We start from the raw sequence: 25,666 nt of genomic DNA on the forward strand, positions 1-25,666 counted from the left end.
GTTTTTGATATCTCATCTTTTACTTAGCTGTTCGGGATATTATGTTGAAGAACTTATCCATGCTGGTAAGAAAATAAGGGGAAGAAATAGAATATCCTGAATAGCTGTTCATGTCTTAAGCTGCTTTCCATTTAAATCGTATCGTAGATTGAGTATTCCGACCAGGACTAATGACTTTAAAAGAATGAGATACGCTACGTTTCGCTACGATACGGTTGAAGTGGTAAACGGCCTTTAGGAGTCTTGTTTTTTTGAAATGATCTGCCCCTTCAATGCTATAAAGTGCTCAGACTGCACTATTCGACAGAAATCACACTATGCTGAGAATTCTGTTCGCTGCCAGTGGCAGTGTTCTGATCCGCTAGTCACATCTTGATGTAGCTAGTCACTGATCTTGGTCTTGATTAGGCAAAATATGTTAATTACGCCAACGATGCTAGTATGCAAAGTGATATATACTGTAGATTAGGGGGACGTATATAGAGCAGCATTCTATGTTGTTTAAATAATATCTTGTGTTCTCGTTCAGCTTCAAACTTGGCCCATTACATCCTGTCGAAAGGTGGCGATGACACACAGAAACTTTCCTTTTTGATACTTCCTTTGCTGCAAATTCTCTCCTCATCAAGACACCGAGAAAAAGAAACCACCGTTTTCACTCTTGCTTCTAAACTTCTGAAAGATATTGAAGATGCCCTTCAATCTACAAATTTGACAAATGAAAACAAGGTCAGAATTATATATTGGCTAATATCCTGTGATTATCTGTATTGCTTATTTTTTTTCACATTCCACCCCGACAATGCTTAGTCAGTCTCTAAAGCCACGACTTAGGTCGGCCACTGACTGGGCGAAGTAGGTTTCACGCAAGGCCTGGCCTAATTTCGTCGACTCCCTCTCTTTGACTTTGTCGTCGTCTTTTTAAAAAAAACAAGGCATTTTAGGTATCGTAGATTCCATGATTTTGTGATTTTTGTCATTCCACGGGAGTCAAGGTCTCAAGAAAGATCGTAATTGCGTTCGACGAAGAAGAACGCTTTCTAATCGTGACGTCACGGCTGGATGCTATGTCGTTTTGAGATTTTTGTGTGGCATTTGTCTCGCTTTCGTGTTTTTGCGCTTGCTTCACCTGCATCAGGAATCTATCTCGCAGTACTTTACCGATAAGAAATCCGATCACCGAACGCACTTGCTAATCTTTGATTACTTCTGGTATATAGTCTTTATATGTCACGTGTTTTCATTTCAGACAGAATCTTTTCCTCGGGGGGAGTTATTGAAGAAGTGCAGTATTTGTGAAAACATTTATATTTTATGCCGGTGAGATAGATTGCTTTCACTTTCCTTTTATTATCGTAAATGGCAGATTTACATATACAAAGTACATGGAGTACATATCATTGCCGGTATGCATGATTTAAACAAACGCCTCTATACATACAGTTAACTTTAAGGCGATGGGAGTGCATTGCCCAACAAGACGCCTGCTCAAGGCGTTCACTCTGCCTGCATGCCAACTGATGTACATAATTCATCCGTGGACCGTGTAACCCAGGGCTTCTCGGTCAAAAATGAAGTTGTTTTGGGTTACCTGTAGAAATGCCAACTTCTGTCGCTCAAAACTACGACTACTAAAAGGAAAAAAGACCATGGCATTTTAAGACTCCGCTGCGCATACGCAGGCGGAGTAATAATCATAATATACTAATAATAAGAATAATTAACTACTCAGTGCAACATCATAATTTTACAAATTTCGGAATGCTCTTTTCAGCTCCTTTAGTGAATTTCTCTAGACCTACTTTATAAATTGAGTTAAATAGGGAAATTCTCAATTTTGTTCTGGTGAACTTAAAAACGAAGTACATTTTTCTGTTCGGGCTGCATCTAAGGAAAATTTTCTTTAGTAAGAACCAGCGAATAGTTTACTTGGGCGTGCGCGGAGGGTTACAGGAGGGGTGCAGCAAACTAGTTTGGAAGATTATGTACGAGGTTGAAGTATCCTCGGGTATATTTGGAAGTTTAGTGTATTTTTTCGAAGCCCTGACAATCCGTCTTAGTTTTATAGTTTTTCCAACAAACATACATTCTAATATTCAGTTGGTCACCCCACTCATGCCTGGCAACTAGTCTTTACCTCCCCCCCCCTAACGCCCTAGATGGCTTATTGTATGTATATCCCTGGCCCTGGTTAATAGGAGTCTTTCTGTGCTTCCCGGACTCAGACAAATAGAATCTTGATTTTTTGCTCTATCAATGCAGGACAGTTGGTTTGATCGGAAACTAGCTTTTTTTAGTATCTCAATTAAGGTGGCTCCCTACAGTTTCTCGAAAATTTTAATGCACATTTTAAACAGGGATATTCAGCATCTAAACGTTTGACTATATAGAAGACTAAAATTTTACATAACTTTCAGGCAACATACCTAAATCTATTCAGAACTTGTGCCTGGCAGTCGTTGCTATTAGCAACAGAGACGTTTCAAAATGGCTGCTAAAAAGCATTTAATCGAGTTTATATCGCAAATCTTAGGTTACGTTGACGTTTTACTTTCATTTTTATTCTTTAGCAATGATGAGTCAGCACTCCTGCAATGGCTGCGTTCTGTGGAGACATCGTTATCTTCTTCCAGCCAGATCAATAAAGAATTAAGTTTCATCTCATTACTTCTCTCAAGTTTCTTGTTGACTTGTAACAGTTCGATAACTGTTCATGTTCTGACTACCATAGTATCGGTATGCAAAGCTGACCCAACACAGGTAGTTATTATTGTTAATTTCGGAGGTAACAATCAGCACAACCAAATTTACTCTGTGGACAACTAACTCTTATGCATGTTATCAAATCTGGCGACTTGAGACTTTCTCTATGACTATGTAGAGCAGGGCTGGTGTGATACTGAATAAATATAAGCCATACATTGTTATATTTGCGGCTCTTTGATTCCTTTGTTTTAAACAAATAAAACAAATGTTCTGTCAATAATATTTGGTTATATATTTTTATTCAGAAAACCTACCAACCCGATCTAGAGTAAACAACTTTTTATAATCCCCGTTCATAGGCACCGTACTTTTTTCCATTGATGCTTTTTAAAATGGAAAGATGCTCAACACCAGAGGAGAAATTTCATTTGCTTCAGACCATTCCTAAACTTGCGACCCATAAGGTTTGTTAAAATATATAGAATAAATCTATACCATAATGTACACATTAACCACCAGATTTTATTAATTAAAGCAATCTTATTTACGAACAACTGAGGAGAAATGAACATATAGTCTAACTTGACAAATATCAATATGTCAATAGTCTGTTGGCAGTGGCGTAGCCAGTTTTGCGATTTTGTCCCGCCATTAAATTTCGAGTTATTTTAACTATTCATGTCTTTAGAAATTTATTGTTTTCACAGTCAATGAACACCGAAATATTAGCGTAGCGGGACAAATCGCCAGGCTGCATGGTCAGGCTACTGCATGCATGTCTGTTCGCAAAAATCACGTAAGCCAACACCGCTCACATTACAATTCTTTTAGTGAGACAATGAAGCATCCAGGGCCAGTTACGATAAAGCTATCCAGCGTAATAGTGATTTTTCTAAAAGTTCATTATTTAAAGTGACCAATGTTTCAAGCCATATTTCACCCAACAACGAGCAATTTTAAAGCGATTGAAAAAATTACTAATAATGTTATGCAGCTTACGTATAACCGGGCCCTGGAGTACAACCTTTAGGAATTATGACGTCAGTGAACTGCGTCTGTGAATTCGAACTCCTTAAAACAACTCTCAGTTATTCTGCTGTCATATCGGCTTCAGGGCTCTTGCACTTTGGATATAATTAAACTCGCGTAGGCCTGAAGATCGACCTTGTTTTTTGACGGCAGCTGTTAAGTTTTAGCCTTACTTTTGCATAGTGCATGGCTCTGATTAAATGCAATTTAATTTGAAAGTTAGCTCACCTTTCTCAGGCGGGAAAACTCGTACGTATTAACGTGACGTTTTTTATCGATATATAGGTTTGCGTAAAACAAGTCTTGGGTATATTGCTGGTTCTTAACAACAATTCCGAACTCAAAGCAATTACTCTTAGATTAATGTTTAAACTTTGGATGTCCCAACCACGAGTTTTTAAGCATCTGCACCCCATGCTTCAAGAAAAGACACTATCTTTAAACCCGGAGTCCTGGGCCGAACTTCAACTGGCTAAAGCTGTGACAATAAGGGATATCTGTAGAGAAAGGTTTGTTTATGGTTTAATTTCTTCAAATTGTCGCCAGGATTAATTACTTGTTAGTGAAAAATTACGGTTCGCAAGTTGGTTATCAGAACAGCACTGTGTTCTGCCACTTTTGGTTGTTAAAATGCTCTGCATGACAACAAAGTTTAACCTATAACGTATGCAGTATATATCTTTGAAATCTAATAAATCACTGGAACGATACCTCCTATTGTTTTTTGTGAAGCCAAATTCGCGGGACTTTACCTCCAGACTCGCGAGATTACTGCAGAGCGAATTTAAAAGAAATTGGCCTAGAATCCTAGAAATCCAGCCTAGAATAATCCCTGGGGAATAATCTACTATGGGCGGGTTAGATCCAGACATGGTAACTGTTATTTCAGAATCAGGCAAAGTGGTTTAAAAACTTCCAGTGTCAACGCATCTGTCGTTCCCCCATAAATGAAAAATGAGGAATTTGAGGTAAAGCCCATTAGAATGCCTGAATATTTGATACGCATATAACCAGGTAAATAATGTGCTTTTTGACCGGAAATATAGTCAATTCTATTTGGGTTACAGAAAGTGTAAATAAATTGCTGATTGATCTAATACGAAATTTCTCCATGTTCCATAACCGGAACATTTGTAACCGGTGTACAAAGGTTTAAAAATTTGGGGTTATGCCAGTGTAGGTACAGTGGACGAGCTAAGCAACAGCTTTTGTGTACGAGCGCAGTGGTCGATGGGGGTAACAGGTGCCGATATAGCTCCAAATTCGTCGTTTTGTATAGTTTTTTTTTGGGCTGGCCTGGAAAACGTTTTAGCATTATGTTGGTAAGTCAGCCTGGAAATCTGTATCATTGTATTTTTAGACCTTCTCAACACGCGGAAGATCTCGTTGGCATGATTGATGCGATTATTAATGAAAATGCTGATAAGGATTCGAAAGTGAATATTATTGTCTTGCTTTGGATTCCCTGGAAACTTTGGTTGCAGCAGAGGTAAGGGTCAAGTGCGACCATGCGTTAAAACTATTTATTAATTACAAAAGCCAAATTTAACATGAACAAAATTTCTATGCATATGCTCATACACGAGAAAGCACTCTTTTTCGTTTTAATATTATTGTTATTTTTCTAATTATTCCTTATGACAATTTGTTTATCACGTGAAAAGTAGCTTCACGGAAGAGTAAACTTATCATCATAATTCTTGTTTTTGCTTTCGAAGAGCTAAATTAGAGAACTCTTTTTATATAGAGTGTGCAATATTCTTCTTGGAGGCAATCGTAGTGATTAAAAATCTCTTTTCACACCCCTCATACTCTCGCTGTATTAATTAATTCAGTGGATATAATTACCTCGTATAGGTTATAAATTTGGCAACGATTTGGGAGGTTTTTAAGGCTAAATTGGAGCATCATTCTAACCCAATGGTCCTGCGTGGCCTGTGTGATTTGTTTTCTCTCGTACCGTCATCGGTTGTTGATTCAAAGCAATATGAGGTTAGTGCTATATAGAGATATTCCCTTACACTGATGTTAATCCACGCACTACATAATAGCTTTTCTAATTGAATTCACGAATCTACTTTGTTGGAGGTTTGCAAATTTTCTTGATAGGATTAAATTTAGAAATATTTTAATATATATATATATATTAATATATATATAATATATATATATATATATTATATTATATTATATATATTATATATATATAATTATATAATATATATATATTATATATATATATATATATATATATATATATATATATATATTTATCAAGAAATGTTCTCCGGATTTAAAATTGTTTTTTATTGAGCTATTGAGCTTTCGACTCGGTACTTCGAGTCTTCTTCAGAATATCTAAATTATTTACATGTGTATAGCTTTATATATTTAAGTTTCGCGCTGTTCTTTAAGACTCTGTATACGTTGAGAGCGTCTGATTGGTTGTTTTGAAGTTGATCTGATATGAGTGGTAGTTGAGGGATGCGTTGTCATGGTTGACAACGAAATGCAGTCAACCATGACAACGCATCCCTCAACTACCACTCATATCAGATCAACTTCAAAACAACCAATCAGACGCTCTCAACGTATACAGAGTCTTAAAGAACAGCGCGAAACTTAAATATATAAAGCTATACACATGTAAATAATTTAGATATTCTGAAGAAGACTCGAAGTACCAAGTCGAAAGCTCAATAAAAAACAATTTTAAATCCGGAGAACATTTATTGATAAACAAATATGCCTGGATTACAAATTTTTAAACATGTATATATTATATATATATATATAATATATATATATATATATATATATATATATATATATATATATATATATATATATATATATATTCCTGCACGAAATCCAATTAGCCGCTGGAGTCCTCCAGAATGAAGAGCGTCAATTTAGAGGTTTTTCCAGTTTTGTGCATGCGTAATTTTGTTGAATTATTACTCTGTAACTATAGTGGTTTCGGAATAAATGCCTGATGTTTATTCCTGTATTTCGTTTAGAATTTCAAAGAAAACGTATTGTTGTTTCTCTGGAGATATTCAGAGCATGAGGTATATAACCGTTCTACACTCTCTAGAACACCTATTAAAATTCAAGATAGCATTTTTCGAACAGATATGCATCAAAATTATGTACGGAAATGCACATGATTTGACAGTGTTTTTTTTCTCATGGATAATTGCTAACAACTAGTGTTAATACTTTTTGTAAAGAGATATATATTTTTAGTCATCCTTTGGTATTTTGATATCTCCGTTTATATATGTTTGTTAAATCTAGGGTATCTGCTCATTCTAAAAGAATTTCGTTTTGTAGAATGAAGATATATCAGATGCAGCGTACAAAGCTTTGTCAAAATTTGAAACTAAAGATTTTTTAATAAGACACCTTCCAAAGCAGGTTAGTTTTAGCGAGACTTGTATATGTGATTGAATCATTTTCACGCCGTATACCGCACCATGCAACGGTTAATTCAGTCGAACTCGGACAATTATTTAAACAAGAAGGAATTTGTTTTAACTGAAAAAAACAATGAGGTTTGTTATGGACATAGGCGTTGTTTGGAAGCCTGGCATATTAATGCGAGTCTTTGTGCCCTTAATGGGGATGACGGAAGCTATTTGCCAAAAGAATATTTACATCTGATTATAATATAAGTATGAGCAATTTGATTGGCTACCGCGCGTGCATTTTGAGGCCATAATGCACGCTTCTGGCTTTTGAAGTTTTTGTTGCTAAGCAACATCTTAAATAACATGTAAGGAGAATTTCATTATTGATCAAATAAATAAATTTTGTTGTTGCCCTATAATTTCTTCTTATATTATAAAAGAATTAAAAAAGCTCGTCGCGTGCCTTTATGGTGTAATAATGCACTCGGGGAAATGTTGGGAGAATACTCTACAAGCTTCTCTCGTATTCTCCCAACATTCCCCCATCGTGCATTATTACACCATAAAGGCACGCGACTCGTTTTTTAATTCTTAATTAATAGATGACGTCATTTTGAGAGTATATAAGGAACCGAGTTTCAACATCAGATCACCCCAGATGAAGACACTAGACCGGAGTGTCGAAACGTTGGGTCGTGAAAGTTAATCTTTGTGTGGTGATTACTTTCATTTACTAAAACCAGAGTAGCGATAATTACGATGGAAAACAAATGATACAAAAAAACAAATGAGGTTTTTTTTGCCCTCGATCGCCCAGTCTCTACTTAAAATTAAGACAGCCTACCTCCTATCTTGCTTCTTACTGCCCATAGTAAAATTGAAAAAGAACCATGTCTGGACTTGAATCAAATTGAATCTTTGGCTGCATGAGTGAAATGTAACGCCATTTTCGTGAGAGAGACAAAATTTAAAATGCTTTACATGCATTACTAAATGTTACACTATGTTTTCGTTAGACTCGTCAGACAGTTACCCAGCGTCTTCTCTTAACACCAAAGATTAAGAAAATGATGGAAGAGTGTTTACAAAATGAGAAAGAAATGGACATCGAAACTCTACCGATTCCTGCATATTTTTATGTAGAGCTCTTGCAGAGAAAAGTAATCTTCCCTGGTTGTTATCAAGGTAACACTTTTAGGTCAATGCATTCGAGATAATGTCAACTAAGCTTAACGTATTTTTTAAGGTTTGAAGCTCTGCGAAGTAGTGAAAAAAATCCCTTAAAGTTTATATCTTAGTGATGCTTAGCTTTCTGATGAAACCGTCATTGGCAGCGAGGCCTTGCATAACAGCGCTATACAGGCAATTGCTGTTGTTTATGCAACTAATCTGCCATGCAGTGTTTTATCTGTCGCCTGTGAAGTTTATTAAAGTTATATTATTAGTTGCAATATTGTGCACTTCTCTTTAGGTTTGGAAGAGTTTTTGAAAAGCATTGTAGCCCAGGAAATCTCAAACCTTCCACGAGGCGTGGAACATAGCAAGATGAAAGCAGTTCAAGCTAGCGAAAACAAATCAATGTCCTCTATTCCCGAACAACTGAAAAAACAATACGACAAATGCAAACAACCATCTCTAAAGTCCTCAATTGCAGGTATAGAATTTTTTATCATTATCTTGGACCATTCGTGTAATTAAGTCAACTAGACGTCGTTGTTTAAAATGGATTTTAAGTTTTATTCTTATGAGTCATGTGAACGGATGCAAAACATCCTTCTTTAACATCTGTATGTTTTCTTTATTTTGATCAAAATTTCGGAGAAAATTTTACAACGAAAACGAGGATCAATGTTTTGGCCCTTACAGCCTCGTTTTAGCGTAACTAAAGCATATAAGCCGAGAGAGAGAACAGCAAATACATTCCATTTGAAGCGGTCCTCATTTGTAAACAATGAACGATGCTACCTGGTTTTAAGCGAACGAATGCGACAAAAACGTCGAAGCAAAACGAATAGATTGCTTTTGCCGTTTGAATCCTACGGTTAACGTATAATTAGCAGGGTAAAAATAATAATTTTTAACTTGTCTGCATCAGGGTATCGTTGTCACTTGCTAATTTTTCTACATTATCCACGAGGACTTTAATTGCCCGCGAAGATTCCAAGCCAACAAATAGGCGATAAAAAATGCGACTTCTTATACGCCATCGTGTGAAATCGTATGGAAATTTTGGCCGTGAGAATATCTCGTAATGGCATGCAATCGCGGTTGTGCAAATATGAAAAACAGGTTTTATCTAGACTGGAAATCTTGCTAAAGTGATTTGAGGGATTTGACAGAGTGTAGCCAACAACACTCAAGAGAACAATATAATAATTTGTAACCCTCTATTATAGTTGTTGAAAAAATTTAAAACAGTGCTACCTATATATAATTATGTATCCCATGATTTCATATCCCATATTATATGTCAGGATGTCTGAACTAGCTTCGTCGATATCGTTCTGCGTAATATACACAAAGTAGATTGTTTTGCATATGCAATGCATTTTGTTTCTAGTATCTTTGTTGTATTCTTATGAAATTCATGCCGAGAAGAGATCCGGTAAACCAATAAGAAGTCAAGTTGTAAACAATATTAAATTATATCGTCAACTGATTAATCAGTTGGTTCAAGATGTACGTATATGTATGATTTTTTTTCATTGCCTACCATTGTTACCCTGCTATTTTCTTCTCGCATCGGCCTTTTGTTATCAATCATTCTTTAATCATAGTTTCTGCACTTTCTATATTCCTAAAGGTTCCTGTCAAGTCTTCTGATTGGCGGTCAAATATTGAAATTTCTCATGCTTGGATTTTGTTTATGAATCGAGTTTTTGATTCTTATGTTCAGGTATGAATAAAGCATCTGTGATAAAAAAGAAAAGTTAGGCTGCCTATAGTTTAATCGCACTTTCACATCACCTAATAGCACGAGATGTTCTTGCTGCTAACAATTTAAAAATGCGACATGATGGTGGTATTAATGTATAGACAACGTTAGATTTTGTTTTATATCTTACATTTTGTGAACATCAATTTAATGGGTACGAAGTCTTCATTTGACAAGACGTCTTTGAGCTTGCGAAGATGTTTTCGAGTTTGTATATGTTCTATACCGCAGAGCATTCTTATTTTGCTCAATCCTGGACATGCTGGACATTCTACATTTAGAAATTCTTTAGCCTTGCGCACTGCCTATCAATCAAAATTTAACATACCCAGCATAATTACTGTTAAATGGACTTTGATATGAAATAATAGTGCCTATACCAAAAGATTATAGTAATAATAAACTGACAATTATAATAGGTTCCGACGATTGAACCGCAATTTGTACCGCTGCGCGATACATGAAACAAGCCGATATAAGTGAAAAGTACCAAAAGGAAGCAACTAGTTAACTTGACGCCAGAATAATTTTTCAGTGTGTTAAGGCTCTCAATACAATATTTTCTTGTTGTTCCTGTTAGAAGTCCGCGATGGATTTGGAGTAAAGCATTAATTCTTACCAAAATATAGTGCGTGACTAAATCAACGAAAATATTGCCCTGCAAACTGGAGAATCTTTCACTCATGCAATTTTTGTTGCCTGTATATATGTTTCGAAATTTTTATCCGAAGCAAAACATACACATGCGTTAAAAAACAATGTCATGTTGTGTTTTACACGAGATGTAAACGCATGGATGATTAACGCATATGTAATGTTGAGGGACTACTGTATTTATTTCATTGTTTACCTGAAGTAAACTTATACCTTTACTCTTATTAGGGACGGAGAGCCGAGTTAGAACTACAGAATGAACGCGGACAAATTGACGAGAAGGCATATAACGAAGGCTTGAAGAATGCGTCGTCCTGGTAAGCTTATCATATTATATGCTTTATATGCAATCAATCAAATAATCAAATATCCGGACAGAATTATTTTAGCGAGAAATTGATATAATAAGGGTTAAGATTCTTTGGTGAAATGATTGCACGGCAATAGTTCCGAATGAAAATCAGATTTTTGCCCCAATTCTTATAGGACCAGAGATGCATTAACAGATCTTCTCAAGGCTGCATCAAAGTAAGGAAATAATATTATTAATTGAAAAGTCTGCCTTCAAATTTCGGGTACTTTATAATTAGTCTTTATTCATGCATTGGCCGCTATCTTCTTATATTTTATGCTGTCCTAATTATGCATGAAATGTATAGGTGATTAAAATCCTTGATTAATACATACCTTGATTAATACCAAAGTAAACTCCATGGCAAAAATTGTATTCATCCATCATCATGCATGCAATCACGCACCTAAAGCCTAACTGCTTCCACTCAGTAACATCACTCTCAACATTTATTCGAGCCTTAACAGCCAAGAGCGGGGCGTTTAGTCACGCCTATATGGTTGCGCCAAAAAGTTAACAACTTGACAGAGGCTGGAAGCAGATTTAGGCGCCAGGGCACATGATACATACGATAATTAAGTAAAACATCAGTGGTTTTTGCCATACAATTAAGCTACCCTTGCATTTGTATGCTATCGTTTTACGAACCAAATCAACAAATTACATCATATGGAAAATTTTTACAATGAATTGAAAGGGCATCTCCCGCCGCACACTTCCCGCCTAATAGGGTAGTTTTGCAGCTTCTCGTAAGAATGATTTTCATTGGCTGGACTTCACAATACATTTCTGTTTCAACCAATAGAATAGCTTCGTTCTTTAGAAAGCATAGAAAAGCATTATCCATTTGAACGAAAGCTTCCGAAAGCTGCGACATGACCCGCGTAATAAAATGAACCAAGACAGTGGCCCGCCACTGGCTTCCCTAGTTCCGGTATACCTTGTTATATTCTAACCACAGGTATTTTGGTTTTCATATAATTACAGAGGTAGCCAAATTATGCATTGCAATTCCTTGTTAGCATTGGCTGCTTTGGCAAATGCTGTCTTCGTTCGCACAAGCGATGATGTCACGACTAATCAGGAACTGGTGGCAAACTACAAGCGTGAAGGTTGTATTAGCACCGAGGAGTGGATTGCGTGTGTCGCTGACACATTGATAGTTACACTTGACAGAAAATTAAAAACAGTTGGGGTTCCACTGTCTTGGGGAAAGCAGGTAAGAGTGAAAAATTAAAAATAAAAATATTGCACATTGTTATGTTGTCTGGAAACTTGGTTACGCCTCTTTTAAACGTTTTTTTTTCAGTTAGAAGTATTTTAAAGCCATATATTATAAGGCTTCTATTATCTAAAATATATGACAGAATTCGTAAAACTATTTAATAACGTATTTTAAAGGTTTCAAATCTGTTTATTATATTTTTTGTTTCTAAGATTCACTTTAGGCTTCATTCACGTCCGCCAACCTAGCCTCCTCCGCAGGCCTTTCTACACTGCTAACCCATGCCTAATATATCTCATATAAGCACATAAGAGATTCCTGCGGAGGAGGCTAATGCCTCCCAAACAACTTCATATCGGATCTAACAGCTATCGGATATTGCAGCTAGTGTTATCGGAACCACACTTTTACTAATTAAGTTAGTAAGAGACTAACGAATGACTAAAACAGTTACATTGATTGTGCATGGAAACGAGTGAATTTTCTAGAAGTATATCAAATATAATAAACAAATGAAGAATAGATAGCTGCATAAGAATTTAATTAGGCTTTTCTTAGTTCGAGTTGTGCTATCACCTGCCTATTCTTGCTATTGATATAGTGTATCGAGCTATTTTCATTTTAATAAATCGAAAGAGTATGTAAAATATGATAAAGTATACATAATTTGAGTACATATAGTCATGGCTTCCAGATCTCGGGTGTTGCTTTTTATAGCTGAAATAACGTCCATTTTAAACATGCAGGTTTCATCCACAACATTGTTAGCTCAAGCTGCAGCTGCCATTGCATTGGCTCAAATCACACCATGCCTAATTGATGCTGAATTTGAGCGTTTCAAACAAGTGCTTGAAGTATTGCAGACGAGAATGTCAGAACAGGCAAAGTATATTAGACTTTGATGTTTTCAATAGCTATTTTGTATACTATATATTCTTGTATGTTTGCATGGAAACATTCTGTAAGTAATTTAGCGTGTAGGTACACCACTTTAGTATATTTAATACTGCAAAGTAAAAGTTGCCGTATTAAAAACTTATGTGTACCTACATGCAAGCTAAATTACTTTTTTGTATACGTTGCTGTAACACCCTCCCTTTTACACCATTTTTATACATGCTCCGAAAATGGAGCCACGAAATAACAACATTAAAAGATACGTGCTGTTTTTTTACCAGGGCAGACAGTCAAACTGTTGTACAAACACATTGTTGCATAGCGTTGGGAAGTATTGTACAAAAATTATATGACACAAATATCAGGTAAGAAAAACTATACCAGGTTATCCGTTTCGGATCTGTGAGTTTGTATGCATTTTATTTGGGACAGGCAATCTGAACTGCTTTAGTAGTGGCGTAAATAGAACGATAATTGAGGAAAGGTGTTTCTTCATATATAATCAGTTCTGCATATCCCCCCCCCCCCGAATTATCGTTCTACGTACAACCCTCTGCTTTAGGCAGGTTGACCATAGCGTCCTTGTAACGCTGCCGGAACCAGAATGCAGGGTGAAAAAGACCACTCCTTAAAGTGATGCTTCGGGTATCTAGGCCCTATAACAAGGTTTACAAAATTTAGCCTATAATTTTATTTATTTTTTTCGTCGTTTTTCTTTAGTGATTCTTTGGGACAGGAGGTATAGTATATTGCCCCGGTTAAGTACTGTATCGATAACCTTTCCCGCTGATATCCATTCATCCATGCCACGTATTGCTGCTTCAATTAAGTCATACAGGCCAAAGTTTATTATTTTCAACCGCTGTTTTTCATCGGAAATCCCCAAACCGTCGCGATACAAAATAAACCCGGCATGCATGGCAATAAAATGACAACGATGCGAATATTCTTTCGGCTTCTCGATTTTTTAAAAATTGGGCCCAAATCTTAGTGTCCAGATATTTCGATTTGAGATACGTGGCATCATGATTTTATGAGCTAAAAGCTTGTTTTGCTGAAACTCCATCGAGAAAGGATTGAAGTATAGGTAGAAAATAATGTTATTGTAGATTCCGTGACCATGTATTGCCGCAATTTTAATTTCACTATACATATAGCATTCCATATAGATATTTATTGGCTTTAGTCAAAATTAAGTAACCCGTTTGCGCTCCCTGATATGGAATGGAGAGAACTAAGTAATGCCGCCCGTGCACTCCCCATGCACTATTGTAGTAATTCTCTCCTTTAAAGAAGGCGTTTATCGAGCAAAGCAACTGTATTCTAAAAACTGGCACTGTCTTATATTTTAGGGAGATATACTAGTTGCAACAACCTTTGATGCTTTAAGAAAAGAAGCCTTATCCAGTGAATCAAACAACACGTGCGTTTATTGTTATTTTCCCTTGTTCTACATGAAGTTCGGCTATCCCAGCATATATATACCATTTGAAAAATGCGTGTTAATTAACTACCACCATAATGGACCCTGTTATATTTGCAAAGTTATTCAAACGATTAGTATGACCATAATGCCATATTGAACCTAGGCCTAATACAGCTATATATACTACCGATTGTTAATAATTTCATTGGCGTAAACTAGAAATCGATAGGTTACATAATTCCATGGAAAAAAGTGGGCTATATACCTCGACACCCGAGTGTTATTATTTTAGGTCGTTGCTGAATTCTATTTAAACATTTCTTTCTAGAGAGGGAGCGATATACGGTCTTGGTTTGGCAATGTCTTCACTAAGTAACGATACTGACGTTTTGGTAAATGACCGCGCTAAATCGTTGTACTCCAAGATGGTGGAATGCTTTAACAACGAACGTGTCGAACGTGATCAGGATTGTAAGACATTACAGGTACAGCTGTGTTGTATTTTGAGTCACTTCCCGTGTTATAAGGAATATGATATACCTTTTACAACGTAAGTTTTCAATATCAGGTGAAGTGTTGTTTATGAATTTAAACTTTGGAGTACAGATAATGTAGGTACATAAACATATATGGTCCAGAGCATAAGGCCAGGTCAAACGCGTGGCACTCCTCATGCTCCAAACGCATTTCAAACTAATGAAGCGCTAAGATAGCCCTGTGTATTTTTTCACTTTTCGATTGCTAGAACATTTTTCCTTCTTGTACAGCTCCTGTTATTTTGCGTGCTATGGCACAATATTACAATATTCGAAAATATCATGTCCCCAGCTAATTCAAAGGTGTTGCCTGAAACGTTGAAGCTTAAAACAAAATTTTAAGCTCACCAAGTATGACAGCTGCTGATTTAAGAATATTTTTCAATATTATTGTGATTTGTGAGATAAAAGTTTTCATTGGAAGCTATTTGCCTTAAGAAATAGTTTTGTTCCTAACATGTTTAGCGCACTTGCAGTCTGAGTTGGTTCGAAGCTCTACATAGCTCTACATATAGAGATCAGTTATTCTGTAACTTTTTATTAGTTACTCTGGGCAAAAAATCCAATAGTTGTTATTATGCAGTTATATTACCATATTTGTTTCAAGGAACTTGGAATTGCTTTAGCATGTTGTACTGTGAGCCGTTTTGCTACAGATTGCCTGGAGGTTGAGTCTGTACTGAAGACATTTAATATGATTAAGGAAGTCACAGAAACATTTCCAGAGGTGGGGGTTGTTGATAAAATTTATATACGTATATTAGAGAAATTTCACAACAGTATCCAGCAGATCGTTAACAGACCTCATATTTTCACAGAGCGTTGATTTAGCCTCAGCATTTGGAATGCTGCTTTGCAACTTAAAAGGCTGTGGTATCATCGATAATTCTGAAGTCGTTCGTGAGTGGACGGCACACTGGAAGGCGATTGCCTCGGACAAGGTTAGTCTATCTTTTATTACATTTAGAGAAATGACCTCCCAATCGAACGATAATGTTATTTTCGTATTTAAGCCCCTTAGTTCAAAACCCAGTTGTGCAATGGTCGTTACCCAATATAAGTGCAAGGAACCAGGCAGAAGTCTTAATCGTAATATAAATATAATAACCCAAAAAAAACCCCGCATCCATATATGAGCTAACGTTTCCATTTTGACAAAGTGAATGAAATATAATATGGGTGACACATTTGTAAGTATGAGATGTATGCAGGGTATACTATGGTATACAAGGGTAAAACCTTTTTCATCATACATGCAGGGCAGTTCTATTTCTCTCCTTCTACTCTAACACAGTCCACTCTAGCTGATTCCGTTATGTCATGCAGTGGTAGATCCAAAGGAAGTCAGAATAAATTATTCAAGCTCTAACTTGCATTCATATTGGTGAATTTTCTTTTTAAAATATTTTAAATTCGAAACTAGCCCGTGTAATTTATTCCGACTTACCCCTAATCTACGACTGAATTATCATTTGTATTATGTTTCATTCGCTTTGAAAATGTCTTTGGTTAAAAACAAAATGCTATCTTTTCTATGAAATAAATTTATTGAACAATGAATAATTATAACTATTCACAAAGTAAATTTACCAGTATGAGAGTGGACTGGCCTATAATTTCCTTGTTAGAAAAAAAGACTTACATTTCTCAAAAACATCGACTACCCGTAGTTTGTTATATCTAATTACGTCGTATTTAATCACGCAATTACGTCAAAGTAAGTTTGACGATTTAATAATCATAGTTACTTCCATGCGTTTAGAGCGATGTGTGTGTGTGTTTTAAAATTATCCTGAAGCTTCGTGAATATGAAGTTGTCACGTTATGACGTCATGCACTTTATTCATCTAGGTCCATTGTATTTTTATTTTTGTAGTCGCTTTCGTTGAACTCTCGCATTGCAGCAATTTTTGGACTTTCATTCCTCTTTAATCAGACACAGGTAAGCCAAGTTATCGAAAAACAGTCTGAACATTTTTCCTGATTATTTTTCATCAGAATTTTTTGTATTTTTTTGCCGCTTACGGCCGTTTCAGACGACAAACTTTTCATTTCGATTACAGACAACTTTTTAGATTAAGATTAAGCTCATTGACATTCGAAGTTCCAATTTTGTCAAGTTACAAAATGATGTTATTCTTATAGACAAGCAATTCTGCGGGGATTACGCCTGAAGACGGAGTTAAAATTCTAAAACAGGTAAACACATAAGAAATTTTGAATATATTTATAATGATAAGCACATATAACTTATTCAATAATACTATTACACATTTTATTGTAAAGCTGCTCAATATCCAGGGTGACTACAATTTAAGCGGAACTGTTTTCAAGAACCTCGGGAAATTATACTATGCCAGCAAGAATCGGTTATGCAATCAACCAAATGGTATGTTATTCGGCAAGTACCGTTTCACTATTGTGCAATGGCGTGCTAGAATTTCTGTAAATGGGAAATGATTCCTGTTCATAGCATGATCAAAAGACATTCGCAGTGAAGATAGCTTTATTTCAATGTAAAGATATATATATTTTGCAGAATCACATTTTCTGTGTACAAGCGTAGTTTATATTGACGTCATTCGCTTTTTTTTAGCAATTGAGTTGTACTTAAAAACCAAGTTTAAAATCAGTACTATTTAATTCTCTTTTCTCAAGTTCCGGATACATTGGACTACCTTGGAGAGGACTCTGTGTTAAACTGGTTAATTCAACTCATGATCAGTTTAGGGAAAGAAGGTTGGCGCGAACGTATTTCTCTTTATTTTCCACAGAATACATTTTTTTTCATTTTTTGCGTTCACTATGTTTTAGTAACCAAAGAGTCGGAAGAAGTACTCAATATAATACTTCAAGTGCTCACTTACGGTCCAAAAGAAACCTTGCCTCCTGTAGACTGGAACGGAATCATAACTCCTTTGATAAAAATTTATACAGGTTGGTATGACTGTATAGTAAACTTGGCACTTGGTTGTTAAGCAGTGCCAGTTGTATCGATTATAAATCGGAAAGGAGGGAGAGCGGTACTTCATACTGCCTCCTTTTCAACCTATAATATACATTTGCAGTCATGCATGGTCGTTTTGGTGCATTTATTCGTATAAGAGCAAAAGTCGCTAATCTAAAAAAAGCTTTAGTGTCAATTGTTAATATAATTATTGCAAATGGGACGGACTGAGTCCATTCTGCATGTTTACAGGATCATTCTTTGCTCCCCTAAAATTCCTAACTGGATAAATTTTTGTTCATTCTTTGAAGGAAAGAGTACAACTCTCCATTTTTTGGAACTTGCATTATGTTCAACACCATCGCCAGCCACAGCACGTTTTCTTCCAAGTTGGTTGACGCAATCGGTTTACTTATCTTTTTCTGTAAGTTCCATTGTATATAGTCACACAATCTATATTTGTGTTTAAATTATAATATGTTCTTCTGATATCATCGAATTGAATCCGTGATCACATCACTTTACAAAATACACATGTATATAAACGTTTCCATGGTAAAGGCCATGGTCATTTACAGTATATAAAGAAGCTGCAACGCCGTAACATGATTATCATAGTCTAATGCATTTAGATTTTCCTACTACATAGCTTATTTTTTATAGTGTGGCACACCTTACATACGTAGAATTTAGCTCGTTGAAGAAAGTTAGATCAAAACTGACTCCTAGCTCTGTTCGATAATACAATATACAAATACAAATACAATACCACACGTAAAGCGCGCAGGAATATAATTGATGCCATAAAAGTACAACAAAATTGGAGTTATAAAGCAAATTACGGTACCTAATATTTAAGGGAATTTATATGTTACTGATTGAAGTTCTTTAACAATCACGAATTGTCTTGCTATTCATAAAGGAATAAATGATATCGGCACGTGCCAGGATACAGTAAATAGTAGTCTTCAACGATGTTCATTATACTTGAAATACTAAATTTCCGTGGAGATAAATTAAGATATCCGTTTACCTAATGGATCATGATTGTTGCACCTGTTTCAAAATTTTAGCTTGTGTGATTCTGACTCATTGTTTGCTCTGTGTTCTCTTTTAGACTGATTGTCAAGTTCGACTATTTTCGTGTTTGCCTCAACTTTTGAATATTCTTTCTGCGAAGAAATTAACAAATATTTTGGATATTGCGGCGAAATATTTTTCTAACGACGAGGTATACTGTATCATCATTTCTGCATATTTTTCTGTCTTCGTGCATCTTCTTAATTTGTTCGAAGTGATGAAATAAAAAAATGTTATTGCACTGTTTGCTTATTGTCCACTCTCCATTAGATCATAATATTTCTTTGACTGTGTAAATAAAACAGATTGCCTGAGGAGCGTTTCATAGTGCTTAGCTGTGAATGTGAACAAAACGATAAAAAAACTTTTCTCGACAGGGCAAAGGAATGTCGGAAATAAAAAAATATCTAGAAACTTCATAATTCGATTTTTACGCCTTTTTCGCCAGTCAATACGTTTTAAATAAATTTGCCGTTATTTAGTCGCTATGGTAACCTAGTGTACAACTGCATGATCTAGGCTACAGAATTTATAATTTTTATAGTTTATTTGGTACTTAAATTTGTTGCATTTTGTTATGTTTGGCCTCGGGCACAGTTTTTTACATCCACACCTCGCAGCCGGTTCCGAGAAATCATGTGTTGCACGAACATGCTTAAACACATTGTGACAGTTTGTTTTAATTTCATAATTTAGTTTCAAAACAGTATTCCAGAAGAGGTTTTTATTTTTTATTTCAGTAACGTTTCGAACAGTCCGTTTTCAGGCTACAACTTGTTTGTTTCTCGACAAGACTATAGTATTGTCCACAACCATCTTCGTAACAGCCGTATTCGCGAAATCCAATGAGAGTTCTTTTGAGATCATGCAACAAGGGCGAAACCGCGCGTTTGTTTACGTTAGGCTGTAAGCCAATCAAATTGATCATTCTGGATCTACATGATTAAATATTGTTTTAATTTATAATTGTACTCGGTTGAGTCTTGTGTAAAATAAATGTATAGTGAAGGGAAGCGTTCTAATACGATGCAAATTCGTTCAAGGTCGACACAAGAATAGCTGAAGCAATCCTGGATGGTCTCTGTTCTGTAATGCAAATGCCCGAGCCTCCAAAATCCCTTTGTATCAAGGAGACCATAGAGAAGATATACAATTATTTTACGGTAGATTTGAAGGTACAAATGTAAATCTAATTCTGATTCCCTGTGTCCTCGCAGGTCCAATTTCCGCGAAATACAATGTATGTTTACAAAACTCTTGAAAAGAGTAAACTCTTTTAACTATCTATTTCGCATTTAATTCGTTGTTGATGTTAAACTTCAAATCTAGACGAATAATTCCTATCACAGATCATAACGCAAGACAAACTATATATGTAGACGAATATGTCAGATTAAACGAAATAGCGCTGGAAACGAAAATGCATGGCAGGGAAATCCAAATTCAAAATGAGTTATTCATGGCAGGGAAATCCAAATTCAAAAAATAGTTTATCCCCTCCCTATATTTATACTGATAGACGAATGATGCGTCTATAGACGAATTACCCCATTCAAATTCTTGTAAATACACGAACTACAGTATGACGGATGATCTGTCTGCCCGTATTTACACATGCACAGACGAACTCTCTTTTCATTTTTTGCTTGCCCGAGTTCGTCAAGAGGGATGATTTATCTCTACTCTATGATTAAGTTCAGTTACGCGGTTCGAAGCCTGAATGGAAGTCGAGTATGGAAAAAGCTTAATTTCTCGGTTAGGTAGACATTGTTTGGTAAAAGTCTTTGGTAAAAGGTTAATTGGCAAACTGTTTAAATATAATTACTGATTCATTTTAGATGCTTGTACCGAAACTAGTAGCTTGTGTTCAATGTTTAGAATCTCATGAAATCGAGAGTTTGACGGCACCAACAGAGGTTAAAACTGTTTACTATATTTTTTATCTATGACGTACATCTTTCTTTCTCTTTAACTAACATATGCCAAGGTTATAAGCAGATAACTGATTTCGCGACGATGTTTTATGTTTAGGAGAGTTTTGCGAAGAGCATTGTGTTTAGAAGAAGAATAATTCTGCAAAATCCATCAATGTTGAAGAAATTATTTAAGCCTTGTATTGATTTTACTCTCTTTTCAAGTAAGAAGTATATTTTATTAATATGTTAATTGATTTATAGGGAATGAGTTTATATTCACCGACCCTGAGGTGAGGAACTGTTTTAAGAAGGTGATTTTTGATTTCTTTATCTGTGACTTCGACAGAAACAACTGTCGCCATTTTGAAAAACCCACTTATAGGTGATTATCGGCGTGATAATCCAAGATCCTTCGACCAATCAGTGGTCAGAATTTTCAATTATCACCTTTGTGAATACACTAATTATTGATATTCAACATAGTAGCTGACAGATAACGTCGACATGTGTCTTTTGTCCCGAGATGCATGGTCTTAAAAAATTAAGATATAAATTGAATCGATATCTCTTCATGAACAAGTTTTTCCCGGCAAATGTTTATGTTTCCTATTCGTTTAAACTTTGTCACTTTTTTAGTGGATGTAAAATACGATGCAATGATGTCTCTTGTTTCGACAATATCTTGTGTGGAATTAAAGAGTGACAGCAGGCTTTCAACGGAATGGATCTTGCAATTCTTGGCAGAACTTTCGTCTACAAAAAGTGAAACTAAGGTAGCGATGGGGTACTCCTGTTGCGTATACTTTGATAAGCCCATAATATCCCAATGGAATGTGAAGTCGGGGTAAATGTTTTAGCGAAAAAATCACGTAATATAACATGGATCACATTTCATTGTGTTAGGGTGGTATCTTAATTCACATGAAAATGTCGTTACATTAACTCATTATATATTCGATTCAATAATCGTGAAAATCGGCACTCTTTGAAGAACATTAAATTTAAATTAATATACAATGTTTGTGCATTGGCCTACATCTACTCACGCGATTGGTCAAAATCAATCACGTGGTTTTTTGTTGCCTGGCGACAGATCATGGGAATCATAATTTATTCCCAATTACCCATGAAATTTTTTTTTCGCAATAACCCATGAAAATCATGGCCTGACAGCCTGCAACGAAGCTTTGATCTTCAATGCAGCAATCAATTAACTGAGATTGTATATTAAAAGTGTTAGAGACTTTATGTTCGTGTTTTGTTTACAAATAAACGCACTTGCTGAACATACCATGAACTCGAAATTTCAATATCGCACTTGGCCTACGGCCTCGTGCAATATTGAAATTTCTCGTTCATTGTATGGTCAGCGCGTGCATTTACAGCATTTGCATGTCATTTAAAGAAATGAGAAGAACATTAAGATGATTGGTATTTCAATACCGCTGAAAGAACTACAATAGCGTTGATTGAACATCAATTGTAGTAGTGCGAAAGTTCAACAACAACACCTTATTATATATTCCGTAAAGTGAATATCAATAGAACGAAACGCAGAACAATTGCGTTAACTTATTCATCATTAACATTTTCGAAACAACAATAGCAATAAATCAAACGACATTTAGCGTAAAGAAATACTCATTTACACAAAGTTCTTTCATCTGCGTTCTAATATGTATACATAATTTACAAACAAAAGATAGCTATAAAGGCACAGATGAGAAGACGTTGTTCACTTCAAAACGTTGAATTTCAAAAACAAATTTTGATAGCAGCTGTTGAACGGAATGTGCACTGCCTAACCATTGCGAAATGTACAGCATGGGGCAGACTTATGCATGCAGACCTACTTGCAAGAGAACACATCCAGGGATAAATCATTATATTGCTGTTGTGTGAGCAGACAAATGAATTATGATAGAATGCTAGAATGCGAATTCTAATATTTACTTTGTACACCTTTACATTAATGAATATTTCTCTATGCTAAATGTCGTTTCATTTATTGCTATTGTTGTTTCGAAAATGTTAATGATCAATAAGTTAACGCAATCGTTCTTCGTTTCGTTCTATTGATTTTCACTTTACGGAAAATATAATAAGGCGTTGTTGTTGAACTTTCGCACTAATACAATTGATGTTAAATCAGCGCTATTGTAGTTCTTTCAGCGCTATTGAAATACCAATCATTTTAATGTTCTTCTCTTTTCTTTAAATGACATGCAAATGCTGTATTTGTCAACAAAACACGAACATAAAGTCTCTAACCCTTTATCATTACACGCCACAAGTGTCGGACGCATGGGAGAAGAGAAGCATGGGGATAGAAATGTCAGAAGTTACCATACTATACTCAGATGTGCCTAAAACACAAATGATCAGTTATCAGAGTTGCAAGAAAAAGAGTTGAAATTATCGATAATAATTTTGCCAAAGATTTTTATGCATTAAGAAATAACTAACATACACACCATTTACTTTGTTCAATTTGCAGACAGTTTTACTTCTTCTAACTACGTTCACACTGGCAATATCTGGATACGACAATGGCATTTTTCAGATAATTTTTGCACTTCAACAGGACAACCTGTTCCAGAATCATCAAGCATGGTTTGCTTTGATCAAAAATCTGTTTCCGTATAGTTTTGCATTCCTGCTTGCACAGCCGCAATGGAAAGGACGTCTTGAAGAGGTAAGCTTAGAGGTGCCCAACAACAACCTGGATTATTATAATATCCGGCCCATCGAGAGTGAACATATATTCATGGGAATATACTGGGTGTCTCATAACATCACCCATAACAATGTAATTGTTATAGTTTGAATGACTAAGCACTCTGTTGGGATACAGGTGTATAATAAATGTTTGCCACAAGCATTTTTATGCATGATGCAGTAAAATTTCCTTTGTCGATTTTTTTCGAAAAACTTTTCGCATGCACTTCCGTTGTACTTTGGCTTCGCGTTTAATTTATCAGAATAAACACTCGTTGTTCCGCGGTCAACTGTACCATTTTCTTTCGAAGCAATAACTATGCTAATTTAAATTTAATTACATTCGCAATTTCGTGAACACGGCATTCAAATTTTAACAATGAGTGATTTCAATAGTTTTCGGGGTTTTTTGAGACACCTTGTATATACCACCGTCTTGGTATTTATATTCGTAGCTTAACCGGATGCGCGATCCAAAGGTATTCATATCCATTCTTGCGCGAATGAAAAACTGTCTCTGATTCATCGTGAGATTACAATGTCGCAGTTTTTTACAGGAATTTTTTGTTCGGAGATCCTCATTCTACTTATAATTTACGCCTCCGTTGTCGGAAAAATGCATTTTTAATAAACCCGTAAATTTTTCTAATATATTTTGTGGTTGATATCTAAAGCTGCCTTGATATGACCGCCCAATGACCGTTTTGTTTTCAGACAATCCAAAAACTACTGGCGACGTGCAAGGATCTTGATATAAAAGAGTCCTCTCTTTTGCTAGGTATGTCTCATTTAACGATTATTCTCAACTCGTCCCCGCCTAGGCAATTATCGCGTAATAAGATTACTAATCTCGCAGACAATAGTCAGCCTTTTATTGCTCACTTCCCCTCCCCAAAGAAGCCATTTCCACCCTACTAAGACTTTTCTAATCTATAGCCGTATCCCAATTTTTCAATAGACTCTCCTCTGGTCGGGAGAATGTTTACATTTTTCAATCATCATTTCAGAAATTTTGCTTAGCACCTCCACTTCAATCTCCTATAGACACAGGCTTTGCCCCTAACGCCATATCAACATGTCCACTCACCATCCTCCACAATATTTATTTTATCTCTAGATTTCTTGCTCGAAATGCGGAATTTTGATGTTTATGAGAAACACTCAGTTTGGAGTCAAGTGGTTTGTTGCATGTAACAACATCATTACACACACCAAGGAACGTTGGAACGAATGCAGCTATCGTAATATTTTTACAGTCATGTTCACGTCTAAGACATAATAAAGAAATTAAGATTTGGGACGCGAAAAAAACGACATGAAAATGGTGAATAAATTACGTGGCATGTCCATAATATATAGGCGCAACACGTCAGCTATTCGCCATTTTCACGTTGTCTTTGTAGTGCATGTCGTAAATCTAAATCCGTCTAATATAGAGACTACGACGCGTACGTGAAGTAATACTTCCCTTTTTCCCACAGTTTGACAACATGCGTACTTGGTCAAAGCCGTACGATAAACATTCAAAAATGGGCTCCTGACACTAGCAGCTGTTTTCATGTTCGTCCACGTCGTAGATTTGAGCATCTTAAACTGCTTAAAGGTGGAACGAGAAGATAAGAGAACTTGACTAAGGTTGTCGTCATTGTCTAGTTAGAAACTCTGGCAAAATATTACACCATTCGTTGCTTAAAGTCTATCAATTCTTGTGTTGAAAAATCGATTGAATTTGAACTTCATACCATTGAACAAGATATGTTATTTTTTGTGACGCTTTCATTTCAGGAAACAGGCAAAATCATGGTAAAAATATACATGCTACATTACGTAAG

General features: G+C 35.7%; 1 protein-coding gene across 1 annotated transcript; it reads left to right on the forward strand.

The window, feature by feature from the left end:
- Positions 1–5,187: 5,187 nt before the first annotated feature.
- LOC114539723 (focadhesin-like) lies at positions 5,188–25,666 on the forward strand. The gene is made up of 32 exons (XM_028560332.1): positions 5,188–5,224; positions 5,593–5,727; positions 6,756–6,806; positions 7,072–7,155; positions 8,165–8,333; positions 8,620–8,802; positions 9,709–9,827; positions 9,952–10,044; positions 10,966–11,054; positions 11,224–11,265; positions 12,077–12,308; positions 13,061–13,200; positions 13,493–13,576; positions 13,932–13,950; positions 14,564–14,634; positions 14,966–15,122; positions 15,781–15,900; positions 15,992–16,114; positions 17,050–17,115; positions 17,319–17,372; positions 17,460–17,562; positions 17,832–17,912; positions 17,988–18,110; positions 18,432–18,544; positions 19,238–19,351; positions 20,244–20,375; positions 21,039–21,116; positions 21,232–21,337; positions 21,753–21,889; positions 23,614–23,811; positions 24,549–24,612; positions 24,952–25,666. The coding sequence occupies exons 2-32, from the start codon at positions 5,656–5,658 to the stop codon at positions 25,026–25,028; spliced, it is 3,294 nt and encodes a 1,097-aa protein (XP_028416133.1). The 5' UTR covers positions 5,188–5,224; positions 5,593–5,655; the 3' UTR covers positions 25,029–25,666.

The sequence above is a fragment of the Dendronephthya gigantea genome, unplaced genomic scaffold (assembly GCF_004324835.1).
Source record: "Dendronephthya gigantea isolate DGI-Jeju-01 unplaced genomic scaffold, DenGig_1.0 000215F, whole genome shotgun sequence".
In the NCBI taxonomy this organism is placed as follows: Eukaryota; Metazoa; Cnidaria; class Anthozoa; order Malacalcyonacea; family Nephtheidae; genus Dendronephthya; species Dendronephthya gigantea.

Bases quoted from the DNA above. Each gene is read 5' to 3' on its own strand.
- LOC114539723 (XM_028560332.1), top strand. From the start codon at position 5,656: ATGGTCCTGCGTGGCCTGTGTGATTTGTTTTCTCTCGTACCGTCATCG. The intron at 5,728-6,755 runs GTTAGTGCTATA...TATTTCGTTTAG, and splicing joins TTGATTCAAAGCAATATGAG to AATTTCAAAGAAAACGTATT. The intron at 21,338-21,752 runs GTAAGAAGTATA...TCACTTTTTTAG, and splicing joins TGATTTTACTCTCTTTTCAA to TGGATGTAAAATACGATGCA.